General features: G+C 28.2%; 1 protein-coding gene across 1 annotated transcript; it reads right to left on the bottom strand.

Annotated features, from left to right (window-relative positions):
- Nucleotides 1-133: 133 nt before the first annotated feature.
- Nucleotides 134-16,804, bottom strand: Bm9236 (Zinc finger, C2H2 type family protein; the record flags this gene model as incomplete). The annotated part of the gene is made up of 7 exons (XM_001898384.2): nt 134-235; nt 458-632; nt 1,009-1,203; nt 1,384-1,484; nt 1,764-1,910; nt 2,156-2,406; nt 16,738-16,804. 7 exons carry the CDS (start codon nt 16,802-16,804, stop codon nt 134-136), a joined length of 1,038 nt encoding a protein of 345 aa, XP_001898419.2.
- Between the last annotated feature and the right edge of the window lie 941 nt (nt 16,805-17,745).

Here is a 17,745-nt window from a genome sequence, read left to right as displayed (position 1 = left end):
TAAAAAATTCAATGGAATATTGCCACAAATTTGGTAAATGAAAGATCAGCAAGTTATAACAATGAAAACTTATATTTAATTCCTAATAATAGAACATTTTATTTTATAAGTATTTAAAATATTTCCAAAATAATCATGATGATAAAGTGACAGTAGGAATGTTTCCTAATACTGGTGATTTTGTACCACCATTGGTGAAAGTCATATTCTTTCTGACAATACCAATTCGTTCATCCTGAAAAAAATATGCTCCTGCGAAAATAACTATGAAATGTTCATAATAAAATAATGTAGAACAGATTAGAGGACTACAAAAAATGCAAGTATACAACTACGTAAAATGATTGAAGCAGAAATTGGAAGAAAATGAATGATCTTGCTGATCATTGAGTCATACTTGCTTCTTCTCGAAGTGATACAAAAAATACTTCAAGAAAATGACCAGGAAATATTTTACCCGAACATTATCTAATGGATTGATCATGATGTTATTCTGAGCTTTTCGTGGTCTCCTATGTTCCACTTCTAGTGAATTGTTATGCGAAATTCGATGGACTTGAAGTGTTCGCGATTGGCAGAAGCCTTTTTGACATATGTCACATTTGAATGGCTTATCTTTCGAATGAATAAATCTGAATAGAAAGAAGGTAAAATATGATTTGAAGTGCAATGCAAAAAAAAAGATTATTAATAAGTGTTATGTAATGCTAATTTTTCCATACATAATCTATCATTTACGGATTTAATGCACATATCACGTTGATTAATCACTTAGATAAGGAAGCATAGAAGTAGCTAAGAGTAAGTGAGACGTAGAAACGTGAAAGAATTCTGCTGGTCATTTATTATTTAGTAGCATAAAGATTGAGGATCACAGAATGCAAGTATAATAATTAAATTAGGAAAGAGTTTAGAGATTTTTTTAGCATACTACACACCTGAATTCAAGTGCTAACTTGTCTCTAAAGTTTTTGAAAAATGAAAAGATGATAAAAAGAAATTTAAAACCTGTGATCTCTTAAATGATCTTGTCTACGAAAGGCTTTGCCACAAATATCACAGTCATATGGTCGCTCATCAGTATGCGTACGTTCATGTATTAATAAATTATATGATTTGGTAAAATGTCGATTACAATATTTACATATAAACTCTTTCTTTGGACGAGCTCCCCTACCAGTATTACGTTTTGGCAATAAAAACCTGAAATTAATACCAAAAGATCTTCATTTCATTAAAAAGTAGTATTCTATTTCAATCAGCTTCATCCTAATGTATTTGATATAGGCTTTTTATTTTTGAAGTTGAAAATTATCTTATTCTATTCATTTAAGCTTAATTATTTGTTAGCTAAATGAATTGATTTCGAAACAAATTACTCACCATGGTTTATTAAGGTCATTGATTGAAGTGGTAGATGCAGTTGATGTGTTTGGTAAACAACTTTGTGCTAATCTGTTATTATTTTTCGTTGCTTTTGCCATCTAAAATTAATGAAAACAAGAAAAAAATGAAATGAACTGAAACAACAATACAATAAAATGATAATAGATAGCACAGTTTTTTTCTTTCTTTTTTCCAAAAATAAGCACACAAGTTAAGAAATCAATGAATTCATGAAAATGAACTAATTAATATATTCGAAAATAGAAAAATATTTCAATCATCTTTTCCTAAAATACTACTATTAATATAAAATATAATTGTTTGCTAAATTAATGCTACTAGATACTAAACTAATGCTACTAATAAATCAAACTCACTTTGCTTTCATTCTCGATGCTTTTAGCAAGTTGAGTGAAATCAAATTTTGGATGATCATTGCATGATACCAGCGATGCATTTCCGCCGTTGTCTTCTATTGCGGCTTTCATTGCCATTTGTTGATTAAAATGGATGATTCGTTGCCTCTAAAGAATTAGTGAAATGTTAAAATGATCACTGCTAACACTGATCATCTATTTATACCTTATCCGATCACTATGATTGTTTAACATTGCGAATGCCATTTTTCTAATCTAAGTACGACCAATTTCAACAATCTCTATTAGTTCATATTCCAGAGACTGTTTAGGATTTACTTTTGTGTTTATTAAAATAAATTTGTTTGATGATACCACAGACGAATTTATCAGATATCATAGTAAAAAGTTACCTGTGCATCAGATGAAATCTGTGCTAACATCATTTGTCGATACAAATGAATGTAATAACGATTCCACTGTTCGGCTGAGTAATGACTAGGAAAGATCGTTGGTGCCGGTGGTACCGGAGGAGTCGATTGTTGAGTTCCAGTCAGTGCTATGAAACCACTGAGAGGATATGGCACGTGAAGAGGACGCATTCTAATTTCTGTAATTGTACGATTTTGTAGCATTCGGAAACGTGCCAACTGCGCCACAACACCTGAAAAATTGGTGCAATCACTGAAATATTTTTGTCTTCAATATGAGAAAACGAAAAAAAAAAAAAAATATTTTTAAGTAGATTATAAACTAATGTAATTGGGTAGATACTATAATTTTTTAAGTTGAGAATTCTAAACTATTCAAATTCTCCGTTTTTTCTCAGATATGAAAAAGTTTTTTTTTTTCTCAAGAAAAATATAAATTTCCAATATTTTTTTTAAGAATCATTCTATCTAACGATTCGCAATAATAGGCATTACGAGAATGTAAAAACTGATATGATTGACAAATTAGTGTTTATAAAATATGTCGGCACACTTTGTGGCTTTTTTTTTAAACCGTTTATTTTGCATTTGCATGTGAGGTAGTGCAGTATGTATCAGTCAACTGTTATGTGTTGTGTTTGTATGTCCGCAAACAATCATGCATGCATGTATGTATGTGTTTGCCTGTCACTAAGCTTTTTGATATCTTTTGCGCAAAGGTTATAATAGTATATAAATGGCGGTAAAGATGAAACGTTGTATATTGCTGCTGATATATCGGGTGATATTGTCAAGTGATCAAAACGAAGAGTACCAATCATTATCATAGTGACAATAATCGTTCTAAAATAGCTATACAGAAAAATAAATACAATTGTATGCACATACACACATACACATACATTCACACATACACTTACATATACGTAAACATAAAACACGCAGAAATACATACACACATATATACTTAGATCATGCACTATAGTGCACACGTTATTCGGAAATAACATCGAGTTTTAGCTGTCAGAAAATTACAGCAGACTATCTGAAAGATTGAAATATCTATCGTATAACTGCTGAAATCTTGAAAATTTATTCTTTTCTTTCAAGTATTGTCATAATGTTGAAGTTTTACAGTGATACTTTTTTGAGTTTGATCAATCTAAACTTAGCTAGTTATTACTTATGTGGAAAATAATAACTGCAGAATTCTTTCTGCAAAAATATTAGTAGCAATAAATATACATGTTTTGCCCTATGTTTATATCAATTTCTCTCTTCTCATATCTTTTCTCTCGGAATCATTAATGAATGCGTCAAATAGTATTAACATTGTAGAACAAAATTCTCTGCAAAAATACTAATAAGTATGAATATTTCGTCTTATATTCATGCCAATTTCTTTTCTGTCATATCCTCTGTCTCCAAATTATTTTAGCCATCAAAGGAGGAAAAAAATTATTTCAAATATTCGTTTATCACTTATTCTTCATGATCATGTAACTACTATTATCGCAACAGGAAATTTTTTCAATTGAAATATGTCCTTATCACCTCATGATAACTAAATTCTCCTACCATATTGCTAAATGCTGCTAAAGAATAAGACTGAAAGAGACAAAATGTAAAAGCTTTCAAGGAACTATATCATGAAATGAGAAGATGGAAATGCTCTAACACATCTGATTGAATGCATGAAAAAGAGGAAGCTAAAGGTGGGAGTAGCTGAGAGAGAATTGTGCGGCACATTCTTTTGATCATTTTTAAAAATCAAACAGTGAATGATAACAACACGAGAAACTCTTTCGTACATAAATATAGTGCTGAAATTTTGCTTCTGATTTGAATGCTTCACAAAAGTAACGAGACTAGGACCATTCCGCTATTCAAGCATCAAATAGATGAAAGGATGAAGCCGCCGATACCTCAACATCCTGAACTGTATGTGACTTCTTCATACACCGCTTCTCATGCCGTTTTCTGCATCCATCTAAACCGATCCTTCAGATGACAACAACCATTGCTGGCTGTATTATGCTCATATTTTTATACCGTTTTTTGTAGCTTAAAATTTTGAATGCTTACCGCTTCCTTTCCATTTTCAATCATCAAATGAAAGCATTCACTATCATCAGCTTTTACTTAGCAGTATTTCTTTTTCTTACATATATATTACGTTTTTACAAAAATGAAAGAAAAAGCGGGAATGGAAATCTTTTGAAATAATTTTACACTAAAAAAATTTTAAACAAATTAAAAACTTTATTGCACTCTTTGCATTATTTTTCAAATGTTTTAATTTATCGTTTTTGATAATAATCAAATAGCAAAATATCATCACTATTTTCAGAAAATTTTTACTTATCAAAATTATTAGCAATAAAAATTTATAAGAAATTGAATTTATAAAAAATTTTTGGAAATAAATTTCAAGTTGAAAATACATTTTGAATTACAAATTTCCATCAATTTTTTTTCCTTTTTTTGAGTTCAAAAAGTAAAAAAAAAAAAATATATTTTATGGATTTAATAAAATATTGTAAGAGATGTCAATAGCTCTTATTGAGCTATTGACTAGAAGTTCAGTAATATATTTTTGCTTGAATTATTTTTTTTTGTAACTGATCTCCGTCACATATGAATAAGTAAGAATAAATAAGCTTAGCATTTATATTGAGTGTTCTAACTATGCTAAAAATACTTTGGTATTCCAAAAAGTATATCAAAATATATTTAAATCCGAGTTAAATCGAATCCAAATTCAAATTACAGCCAAAAGAAAGTTTAGTAATATATTTCCACTTGAATTGTCCTACTTTAGAGAGCAGTGAAACTAAGATAAGTTTACTTCAAAGTAAATTAAATTTTCATTCCATACTGTTCATTAAGATAATTACACTAATTACTTTTAAATAATCTCCTAGTGCTATAGTTTTTCATTTCAAGTTGCCTTCAAATCTGAATAAATTTAATACGGAAATTATTAAAATTTCTTAACAGCCAGCGTTTCAAATTAATCTTTTATTAATTTCTTTAAGATTTTTTAAAGCTTAATTTTCTTCACAACTCACCATTATCTTTTAAAATCATTTCGATGCACAAGTCACTGAGTTGACCGAATTCAACTCAACAAAGATGAAAGAAATAATAGTGCAGGCGGAAATGTATGAAAATATCGATAGTGATGAAATGTTATCATTTTGATAACAAATCATAGAAATGTGATGGAGCAATAAAAAAGATGATAGGAAAAAGTAAGCAGAGAAATAAAAGACAAGAAAGTTGTATGAGAGTAAAGTTTCAAACAAATAAATTATTTACCAATATTTTATAGCATTATTATTCATTAATTTATTATGCAAAAAATAAATTATGACAGAAAACGGGAATAAATCCATAAAAATAAATAATGGTTAAGTGAGATAAATTGAAATATCATACTGAAAGAATTCTTCTACATTTAGTTTTATGCCTTTGTAACAGAAATTTATAAATTTTTGTATCATAGAATCTTACATCAATTCCAAATATGCAGTGTACAGGGCGATAAAGTTTTTTGAAATTGACACAAAAGTAGCAAAAGTAAAGTTAAATTTATGATGAAAAAACTAAAAATTGCATAACTAAGTATTTAATAGATAATGAATATAACTTTGTGATATATATATTTGACTTTTTAATATATATTCGCGTTGTTAAGAATTTATAAATTGAGTAAAAATTAATAAAAAATATTAAAAATAAAACTGAATTTTGATTGATATTTTTCTCCGAATTTTTTGCATTTATTGCGGGATTATTTTTTTTTGATGAAAAAAATCACTCTTTATTTCAAAATTCTTGTCTTTAAAATTAATAACTTAATCATGAATTAGTAACAATTACTGTTGGAATTAGTTGTTAACTACTTAGTTCAGAAATAATATATTTAAACTATAAGCATATATGCAACAATCTTAATTATTTTACAAATAAGTGGATTACCTAAAAAATGTTGAAAATTTACATACAATATTGAGAATAATTCCACAAAATTACCTCTCCCCTCTCCCCACTTTCGGTATTTACTTAATCACTCATTACTTATACTTTTCTACCTTTTTTTTTTCTTACTCATATTTTCCTTTATTCTCCGGATGGAAATGATTTTAAATCCGTAAGTGATTTAGTGTAAATCCGTTAACTGCTAAAAGCATTCGAAGCATAGAGTTGGACATACAGACTAAACCGATAAAATGAAAGAAAGATTTGTTCAGAAAGTGTGAATTAGTCACACCGTTAGCGACGAACACATTTACTGGTTGGCAGTAGCCGCTCATTGCAACAGCGCCACAGATACTTATCTGCCTACCGTACTCAACTGACAACGCCTACTGGTTAACGGCATCAGGAACAACTCCGCCCATAGTAATACTCATCGGAAGCTATCAAAAAAAAAAAAAGTAATAATTTCGAAATTTTCTTTAAAACTTTAAAATCATAAACCATTAGCAATTAAATCAATCAAGTTAGCTTATTTTTGTAGAAATAACTCATTAATTCAAGGAAAAAAAAAAAAAAGCGCAGTTTTTTTCTTTCACAAAACTCTTATTTCATTTGTTTTGCAAACAATAAAGTCGCAAAGTCAGATGGAAAAGAAAATTCTATATATTGTTTTATAAACTATTAATAATGAAATGAATAAATAGATTAAATGAAATTTCGTCACAGCTAACACTATGAATTACTTTAAAAAGCATAGCTGTATAATATACGTATAATATACGTGATGAATACGTTAAATAACTGATGAGCAAAAAAGTTTCTCAGCAATACATTGAAAACATACGTAGAGTATAAATCATCAATGAATTGCTTAACAAATTTTGCAAGTCAAGGAAAGCATATGTTAAATCACAACTCTTACTGATCAGGCAATATTAAAATAGCAAAGCCAGTTAGACCGCAATCTTCATGTCCAAGTATTTTGATAAGCAATTGTGCCATTCCCTTGATACTGATGGTGACAACAGTTCAAGTTTTTATTAGTAGCTTATTTTTTTATTAGAATCTATCGTATAATTTTTGATATTTGATTAAATTTTCAAAACTAAAAGTTTTCTTTCTTCTAGAATTCTAGAAAAACTCGTAATTCTTTGTTCTTCTCCCTTTCACTTCTTAAAATATGCATTATATGAAAGCATTAAAGTAGTGAAAAAAATTCAAAAACTAAAATAAAAAGAAAAGAAAATGTTGAAAAGTACTGTAGTATGTTAAATATTATATTTTGAATCCGACATTTAGCACTTATCTTTCCTTTTATCATTATCATTAAGGCCGTCACTTTATCTTATCGCTAAAATATCATTTACAAAGTAACATTGGTGAGAAGTGATTGCAGCTAGAAATAGGAGAAAGAAGATGGTGTTTTGGGAGACATACAAATTGTTATCATTAACCTACCTTTTCCGGTTGCAGAAACACTTCCTGGTTTGTGCATGAAATTTTAAAAAGATTTTATGTGTCAATAATGACTAATTGTTAAGTAGCTTATAATTTCTAATTTATTAAGATGTTAAAATTTTATGCTTTCACAAATGAGATAGCAAATTTTTGATAATGGTTGAAAACTTCTTCAATTTAATTCATATTCCTTACAGTTTTGTCTAAAATAAGAAATAAAGAAAGAATTAATCAACGATTGCAGTGTCTAAACTTTCTGAATGCCAATTATGCAATATAAACAATTCCCACAAAATTTTTATTGAGTTGAATTTCAAAAAGGAAGTTTTTTCTTTGAAATATGATTAATCTATCAATGAAAGGTTACGCAATATAGTTTCACTTGAAATAAATCTTCTCTGAGAAGGAATAGGTTCAGAAGTTCACGAGAATCAGTCACAGGTCACGGAGTTGTCTTTTGAAATTGACCCTCCTATATATATATATATATTATAAACTGCTATATGTGTGCATCTTTTACATTACCTAACACAAACACCTTGAATGGATTAGCTCACCTGGATCCGTGGGCATGCAATGAAAAATGCAACGAGATTTTTCCATTTTAAAAATTTGCAAAAGGCGAAAAATTAGCATATTAAAGAGATTAGTAGGGTAAAATGTTTATCAGAAGTGTAAAATATCCCACCCATTCATCAAAAGTATAAGATTACTTAGAAAGATGAAAGTAAGTACCGGAAACAATAGAATGGAAATGATTGGAGTCGGGAAATGGAAAGCACTTCAAAATATACAAACGGATTGAGCTTTAACTATTTTAATGTTTGTATACGCACTAACTGCGATCTGATCAGCTCATAAATAAACCAAAAAATCACTGTTTAGCAGATTTCGATGATTATATGAAACACATGCTGGGAGAAAACAACAATATAATATTATTTATTAACTCTGTTGAAAAAAAAAAAAAACTCAAATTGCCAAATTTATTTGCAATTAGATAAAAAACACAATTCAGATTTATTAATTTTAGCTTAGTAATTCAAACCTATCAATCTTAGTTTGTTAATTAGACTTATCAACCCTGATCTCCTAACTTATATTAATCTTAGCTTGTTACAGCTCAAAGAATAAACTATATTTAGTTCAGTGCTATCAACTAACATACATAATCTTATTCCGAAAATCTCATTCCATCAAATTATCCTCAAATCTTAAGACGACAATAAGAAGATGAAAAATGAGAAATGTCAGAAATGCCAAAAATAAAGTTAAAAATAATAGATAAGAGGAAAGAAATAAAGATAAAGTATATAGCTTTAATCCGGAAGATAAAAAAAGGAAATAAAATCAAAAATTGCTTGAGATAGTTTATAAAATCTAATTAGACAGGATGATAATTTGTTTCCTTTTGTCATTATCATTCATCGCTTTCAGAAATATCGGAATTTCTTCAATGTTTTTTTTTTTTTTTTAGATATTTTTAAATATTGATGATATAATTTAAAATTTTGCATGCATTTAAACTCATAAACGATATTTCTCTTTTCTCATTCAATTTTGAACATTTCACTGATTATTTTTATTCGTAGCCCTTCTAACTTTCAATTTATAAATAAACGGTTGCTAATGTTTGTTGTCTGATTGCGGTTCAAATCAAAGGCGGCAATTAAGAAGCTCTATTCATGAAATTGTTCAAACAATTGAGGTTGTTTGAGATGGAAAGAAGAAATGAAAGAAAGAGAAAAGGAAGATACTAATATTAAAACTTTGATGCATTACGGTATTTTATAAAGGAGGACCGGATTTAGGACCTCAATACCGGGAAAAGGGTGCCAGTTTTGATAGGATAGAATAGCAAAAAGAGGATTTGCAACCTCTCATCACTCAGAAGCTCTACTGCAAATAATCAGCGAGAAATGGCATAGTGATCATGTAAAAGTATGAGAAATAGAATGGGTCATTACACAGGATTGGTACAAATGGTCTGCATTTATGTGTCTGTGTATGTGTATGTATGTGTGTGTGTGTGTTTGTGTGTGTATGTGTGATGTGTGTATGTGTGTATGTTTATACAACATTTTATGTGAGCAATATTGCTTGAAAGCTTTGCACCGATAAACGGTTTATGTGTCCTTATCAACTTGTGCTAGGCTTTGGTAAATAGGTCGAAACGGAAGGGACTTTTCCCTCATTAACAGAGTTTCATGGAAAAACTAACAGATTTTTGACAAATGGATAATGAAGTGTTATTAGCACTTTCGGATATTTCCGCTAAACTAGTTTCATCTATTTCTAACTTAGTTATATTTAAGTATTTTGATTATTTTGAATGTTCCCAAGGATATGTAATCATATTGTGGTTCATTAAAAAAAGCGATTATTACATTAGATGCTAATAAACAAATATGTACAATAACGTATGTTATGAAGAAATTTGATTAAGATCCAATTTCTTGACTATATTAAAGGTATGAAATTCGACTGTGAATAAATAATGAAAATTAAGAGGAAAGAAATTCTATATAGTATGACAAACTGTACATTTCACATTTTATATGGCTTATTTGTCATGCAAATCAAATATAAATTCGATTTAGTGTATTTTTCTTCTCCTTTTTTGCTATCAGAATGCTTTAATTTCTTAAAGTAAATAAACAGATACGAAGTGGTAATTTTTGAGGACATAAGGAGTCGGCATATCAATAAGTGGTAATTTGATACGATAGCACAATTTAAGCAACATATACCGTCACTACTACTACTATTATTGTTATTATTATCACTGTAGTCATTTTAGTCATGCATCATTTCAACCGCATGCTGCATCAATTTGCTGTTCAATCCTTTTCGATAATCTTTTTGCTAACGATTAGTGAACAAAACGATAGCAAGAAGCAAAAGCTTTTTTAGGGCTCAATTTAAATAGCACTACAAAAATTCCATCATTGATAAATGTATGATAGATTACCATTTATCTAATTACGTATAGCATCATTTCTTCAAATTTAAACACCGACTGGTGTCATCTTAAAATTCATTTGGTTAATGAAATATTAAAAACAGAGGAAACAAGATTAAATGAGGTAATATTATAGAAATTATTATACTTAACAATATCAGTAGTGCAACAAAATCTACTGATAAAGTAAAAGGTAAGATAATGAATCTATCTGTTCTGTATAAATTAAATACTAAGAAATTACACTAACTGCAACAGATGTCATTTTTCACAAGATATAAATGATGTAATCTGTCAAATACTATGTGATACATTAATTCTATGTGATATATCAAAAAAAAAAAGTGTGACATGAATAAGACAAAAAATGAGAATTGACGAAAGTAACGTTAAAATGAATGAAAAAAAAAAAAAAAAAAAAAAAAATGAGAGGAAAAAGACAAGTGATGGACAAATAAAATCCGATCAAAACACTAATTATAAATAAATGATTTTCTGAATTGGTCGAAAATTTCAATTTAAAATGTTTAAGAATAAAACATAGCTTAAGAGCTTTTGTAGGAGTAAATTCTTTTGCGTGTAGGAGAGATGTATGTAACAGTAACTTGCAGGACAATAATACCATTATGCAAAATTAAATGCTAATGATTTTTTGTTAGTTGAAGAATTTAAAATGAAATCTAGAAAGTACAGCATTTTGCTTTGTAATTATTCATTGCAAAAGAAGCGTCAAGAAGCATTAATTTTAATGAATGTATGAAGTTTGCCGAATGACAGTGGAAAAGCTTTCCCTTTTCCTTCTCCTTTCCTATTTTCCATCGAATTCAGTAATAAAAATACTTAAAAAGAAATTGTTTACTTAAGTGAATGGATTTATAGGAAACGTATTGCGCAATTTAAATTTTATGGTAGTGAACGCTATATGTCAGCAAAATCAGCAAAAGCTGATTCGTTCCTTTCAAATGATATTTGCAAAGTTAAATTTTATTGGACAAGCTAATTTATGTAAAAAATGATGACGAAATTCTTCCATCATTCAATTCATTACCAATTTTAATTAACGAAATGGTCATCTTTTCTGCATTTGAATTACGAAGCAAATACAGTACTTTGAATTCAAGGCCTAAAAAGAATGTATTCTTCAGAAATTAATAAAATTATCAAAATGATCAACAAATTTTTATATAACAGTAAAAACAAATGCATATTTGACAATCTGCAAAAAAAAAAGAATCAGTGGCATGTTATTTTTTTGTAAACTGTTAAGTCTCTAAAAATTTAGCATCTACTTTGCCGGTATTTTCTTTTCCAAATTTGTGATAACAAAATTTATAGGGTCCAATGCATAATTAAAAGCAAACAGTTGACTAAACAAGAAAGCGAAAAGTTATGTCATTAATTTGCAAAATAGAATTCTTGCAAAGTCTTTATTTTTTTTTTTTTTTTTGTTTTTGTAAGACTCTTCAGAACTTATATAGTACTTTCTTTTTTAAATTAATAAATTTCTAAATTTCAGACCTAAACTCTGAACATAAAAAAAATAGATTGCGGATTTTCAAAAAAAAAAAGACCTTTGCACTCATCTTCCAATTCGATAACAATGATAAAAGGTCAAACAGGAAGATGAAGATAAAATGAAAGAAAGTAATGAGGAAAATTCTATGAAAGATTTTTATTTCCAAACAGTTGAAATGTTTGTTTAAGAAATGATAGGTGGCGTCAGATGGCTGTGCTTCCTTAAGTAAACCGCCACGCCTCTTAACATTGACAGCACAGAACGCATTCTTTGCTTTCTGTTATCAATTTCAAATTTTGTCTCCAGTTAAAATTGGAGGATGTTCGAGCATCACAGATTCATTCTGCTGGATCACTTTGATTAATCTGTATAACATATCTTGCTCTCTCTTAGGAATTCTTTAATTCAATTCTTTTCATCTCCTTAAAAAAAAAAAAAAAAAAAAAAAATGTTCGAGACAAACATATAATTCCTAAAAATTAATGAAATGATTTTTTTCTTTAAATTCCAATTCATCTAAAGATTAAGCTTAAGTGATGAAGTATTATTTTGTTAACGATAGTTATGATAATAATCTATGACACTTTGTTTGTTTTTTTTCTTTTCAGATATCTTCTTTGCTTCTTAAAAAGCAATAACAAAAATGTTAATTTTATTGATAATAAAGCATTCCGCTAATTAATTTATCATTTATTTTTATTTAAAAATTGCGAATCATTCGCTTTTGAAACAATTTCATTTGAATTTTCCAAATCTACAAATATATTACATTGTATTTTTAACGTCACTTAGATATATCGTTAGTAATCCTCAACTATTGCTATTATCATATTGCGGCTACTCAAACATTTTGATAATGATATGATAAGTGACTAATTACTGTCAACTTGTACAGAGGAAATGTTGTAGTTTTATTTTGGTGATATGTAAAGGATGATAAGCTTACACTAAATTTATTGTTTAGTGATATAATTGCAGGTAATGATAAATATGAAAGTAACAGTGCAATCGTTTCCATATAAACACACAAATATACATACATACATGCACACATGTACACACCCCATACAAATACATACAACATACACACACACACACACCCATGCAAATATGTACTCTATTACACAACAAATAGATTGGTAAAAATTTTGCTGGCTTCTGAACTATATGTAAACAAACTTTCTTTTGATTGGTTTTGTCATGCGGAAATATCAGATACATAGGCGGAGATGGAAGTGTTAGAATAGGAATCAATAAATACCGCATCGAATTGAGGTGAGTAAGTAAATGCTAGTGTATCAGAAAAAAATAAGCGGACAGTAAATAACGGATTAAAAAAAAAGCTAGCAAAAAAATATGCTTTCCATAATATTTCTAGATATGAAAAAATAGAAAATAATTACGAAGTAATATGTAAAGTTATAAATTTCATTATAAATTAACACTTTTTAATTTTACTTATACATATATTTCAAAAGAGTATTGTATTACAAGAAATAATCTTTAAAACAAACCAAAAGATAATGAACAACTAATTTCCTCTTTATTCATCCAGTTTATTAATAATTTGCTAATTTAGCTAGTTTGCTTGGAAAAAAAAATAACTGAAATAATTGAAATTTCAAATATTTATTTCAACTTATACATATAATAAATAATTTATCATATATTAAATAGTCTATCAATAAAAATGATACTGGAAAACTTATATATAACAATCTATCATTAAAATGATATTAGGAGAAGAAAAAACATATAAAAGATAAATTTTAATGAAAAAGTAAATGATTTATTTATATGATGGGAGAATTTGAAACAGTCATCATTCATTTGTGAAAAAAATTTCCAACAAATACGATCACATTCGTTAAAAACTTCTCCACCCCCATTTTTTCAATTCTTTCTACCGTAATAATATTAGCACTCGTAACAACTAAACAGATCAGTCATTCAACAATAGTCAGTGTCAGATCAAAAGTGAATTTATGATATCTGAAGTACTTCAGTAACAGCAATGCTAGCAATAACAGGTAAGGTACTCGCTGGTGATTATATTTGAATCTTACCGACGTTCTCCTCTTTGGTTTTCTCAATGTTCTGTTTCTAATAATGATGATCTAAACATTTACAAAAGTAATAAATCATTTTATTTATGCTAGTACAAGAGTTTATTTATCCCAATTTTAGGATTAAATATAAAAAATTTAGGTATATGAAAATTTTTTTTTTGCTTAAATTAAACTAATTTAAGATTTTTTTCTACACAATAATCACTTGAACTTTGAAAGTATCATCTAATATACGCCAGATACTCTTAAAGGAAAGGTGTTATTCGTTATTTCTCACTAAAGTAGATCCCACTTATTCATAGTGGTCTTTCTATCATTGGTATCTAAAGTACTCGCTTTAAAAAATGATGATTTGATGAGTAAAAAGATATGTTACAAAAATAATTACGTTGGGATATCATTTACACTTAAAATTTTTCATTTTAAGTGATTATTGATTAGAACCAACTCATTAGAACTCAAACATTACTAAATTAAATTGGGTATTTTACTTCTTGATCTCATATAGTGTTTCAAATAGGATAAAATGTGTGAGTTTTTCTAATAAATTTCAAAAATTGTAAACAGTTGTAAATAGTAATAAAATGTCCAACTAATGACTGAACTGACAAAAAAAAAAGTGATGAAGAGATTCAAATGTTCACCACAAACCACTTTGACCACATCGTTTTCTCTCAACCTCATAAAACGGAATAGAACTAAATGACCTTTGGAATTATGCAATGATATAATTCAGGTCAAATAGCAAGAGTAATTGACTTCCTTATTTGTCGCATTGCAGCAATAAAAGTTACTTTTATTTAAATTTAAACAGAGAACTGAGATAACTTACTTTCAGATAAGTCAATTTTCTGTAATACTTAATTTTTCAAACATAATTTCAGAATTTAATTGAAAACATCATCCAATTAAACTAAATTTTATTTCTTTGGCATTTCAAAATTTTGAAACTTGACTTCACTAAAATTTTTAGTGAGAATCAAAAATTCCTTCAAAAAAATGTTGGATTGGTTTCTGAAGGATCAGACTGTTGAATTCGGCTCCTTTTGATGAATTCAGGAAGTGTTATATGTCGTCGGCATGCACACTTGTATTCACTCAATTTACAACCTTATACTATAACAATAATCGTATTCTCACAATCATCATCATTATTATTATTATCACTGTAATCATCATGAACATCGTATGTAACAGATTTGCTGACATACTTAAGGATGACCTGTATGATTTATGAACAGAAGTAAGATCCTTTGACGATATACAACACCAAACTACCTGTTCAGTCAGTGTTCTTAATGATACTGGAAAATTTGAATATTGCTCTATAAAAGGTTATATTTTATAAAATTACAAGTAGATAAATAGTTATTTTAGAATTTATTTGAGACAAAAAAAAGTCAAAGAAGAGATGTTAAGAAATTAGCCGTTGAATTATATTAAATAACAGACTTGCAAATATACGAATATCTAATCTCTGTTATAAATTAGTGTGCCAACGATTCATAATAATCATTGTTTTTTTCCATTAATAATTAAGAAAGGTTCACGCATAATATGACAAGAAAAAAGTGATTTTAAATGCTAACATTGTTGCTCGTTTTCTAATTAAAAAAAAAAAAAAAAAAAAGAAAAACCTAGAAGGTTCATACCGATTCTTTGATTTATTATTTCTTCAAAATTCAATTATCATTTCCTTTTATTGATAGATTTAGTCATGGAATATTATTCCTTTTCCTAACTTTTTTTTTCGTAAACTTTTAAGTTGATTAATTTGTCAATTGTTATTAGCTATCAAATTTGTAAAATGAACTGAAAAAAGCAATGGACGAGAGTAATAAAAAAAAGGAAATCAATGTAGAACAAAGTGACAAAATGATAAATTAAGAGTTGAAGTGACAAGAAGGCGACTATTCTTTTGAATGGCAACGAAGAATGGATTGAAATAGCCCATCTCATCAGGAACGAGGAGGAGGACAGAAAAGGTATGAAAAGTAAGTTATAGTTTCGAATCTTTTTCTTCTCTGAGATGTAACGAACAGCAATGGCACTCTTTGTTTGAGAGGAAGTAATAGAAGTCCCACAGAGCTGATCATTATTAATTAGTTCACTCTTTTTCCTTCACCTAATTTCTTTTTTTCTTTTCTTTTTTTCTTGCTAATTGACAACAATAACAACAACAACAACAACAACAACAACAATGACTGCAAATTTTGATACTGAAATCTGCTACCATTCAAAAAAGGATTGGATGAAGTAATAAAATGAGGATATAGAGCTCGCGAATATATCCGTAATTTATTAAGTTAAGACTTTTAAAATTTAACAATTATTTTGTCTCATATAATTTCATCTCTATTCTTTTCTTTCACATACACTTTACTATATTTTATGGCATAAATATTTTCAGAAATTGTTAGGATGGACCAAAGGAATTTTAACATTTCATTTCAAATTGATATTTTTTTGGAGTTTTTAATATGAAAAAATTAATATATCTAATTTAATATATATTTAATATATATCTAAAATTTCAATATAAAAAAAAAAAAAAAAAAGAAATTTGAATACTAACCAAATTCTCCTTCAGCGGTATCTTCTTTTTGCTGTTGAGATGGTACTACTGTTGGTGGTATCATCATGGTAACATTCTTTCGATCTGATCTATTTCAGGTCTGCAATTCATTTTTTAAATATCAAACTTCATTTGCTAATTACAATTTATCATTGTTATTATTATTTAATAAAACATTTTACAGTGCTGCATAATATATCTGAGAAAATTAATCCACAACTGATTGCTGATAAAGAATTCGTTTCGTCCGTGCATAAAACGTTTGAAAATTTGCTCAGAGTGCGTCAGCTTATGAGATCGAATAATGCAAGATCTATAATACGTTCAGCAGATAAATTGTTAATCATCTTTGAATGAGCTATAAGGAATAAGCTGACGGATTAGCATTTAATGAGATTAATTACTCATTGCAAGTTAACAAACTTTGTCGTGAAGTGAATTTGACTTCAGGCAAATGTGAAAATGAACAAAACAACATGAAATAGATTGAAAGGAGAAATTTTTAGTCATCCAAAGGTATTTGACCTCTAGTTAAGAACATAGCTAAATCAACATTCTACACAAGTGTAATAGAAGTATATTAGCCTTCCACACAGAAATCACACAGGTATGCCATGTCTTGCACACAAATATGACACAGGTACGTCACATCTTTCACACAAATATGGCATAGGTATTCCAAGCCTTTCGCTCATATAAGTTGAGTCATTTAATCTATTTCATTAATTTCACTTTGAAAGAATCATTTATTCCTGATTTGAATAGCATTCATTGCTTGCCAAAGGAAATATAATTTTTTTTTAAAGAAAGAGAAAAAAACCATTAAATAGGTAAATTAACGGTAGCATTTCATTATTGGGAGGATAAAATGAGGCGATAATTGGAGAACATTCCACAATGACAAAAGAAGGATTGCGCCTTTTAAATTCATTTTTCAGAAATGGTAAACTACAGTGTATGTATGTGTAAGTATTTGCGAGGATTTGTTCATAGTCTGCGGTTTTCGCA

This window comes from Brugia malayi (genome assembly GCF_000002995.4).
Source record: "Brugia malayi strain FR3 genome assembly, contig: Bm_v4_ChrX_scaffold_001, whole genome shotgun sequence".
NCBI classification, from domain to species: Eukaryota; Metazoa; Nematoda; class Chromadorea; order Rhabditida; family Onchocercidae; genus Brugia; species Brugia malayi.
This window is presented reverse-complemented; position numbering and strand designations above follow the sequence as displayed.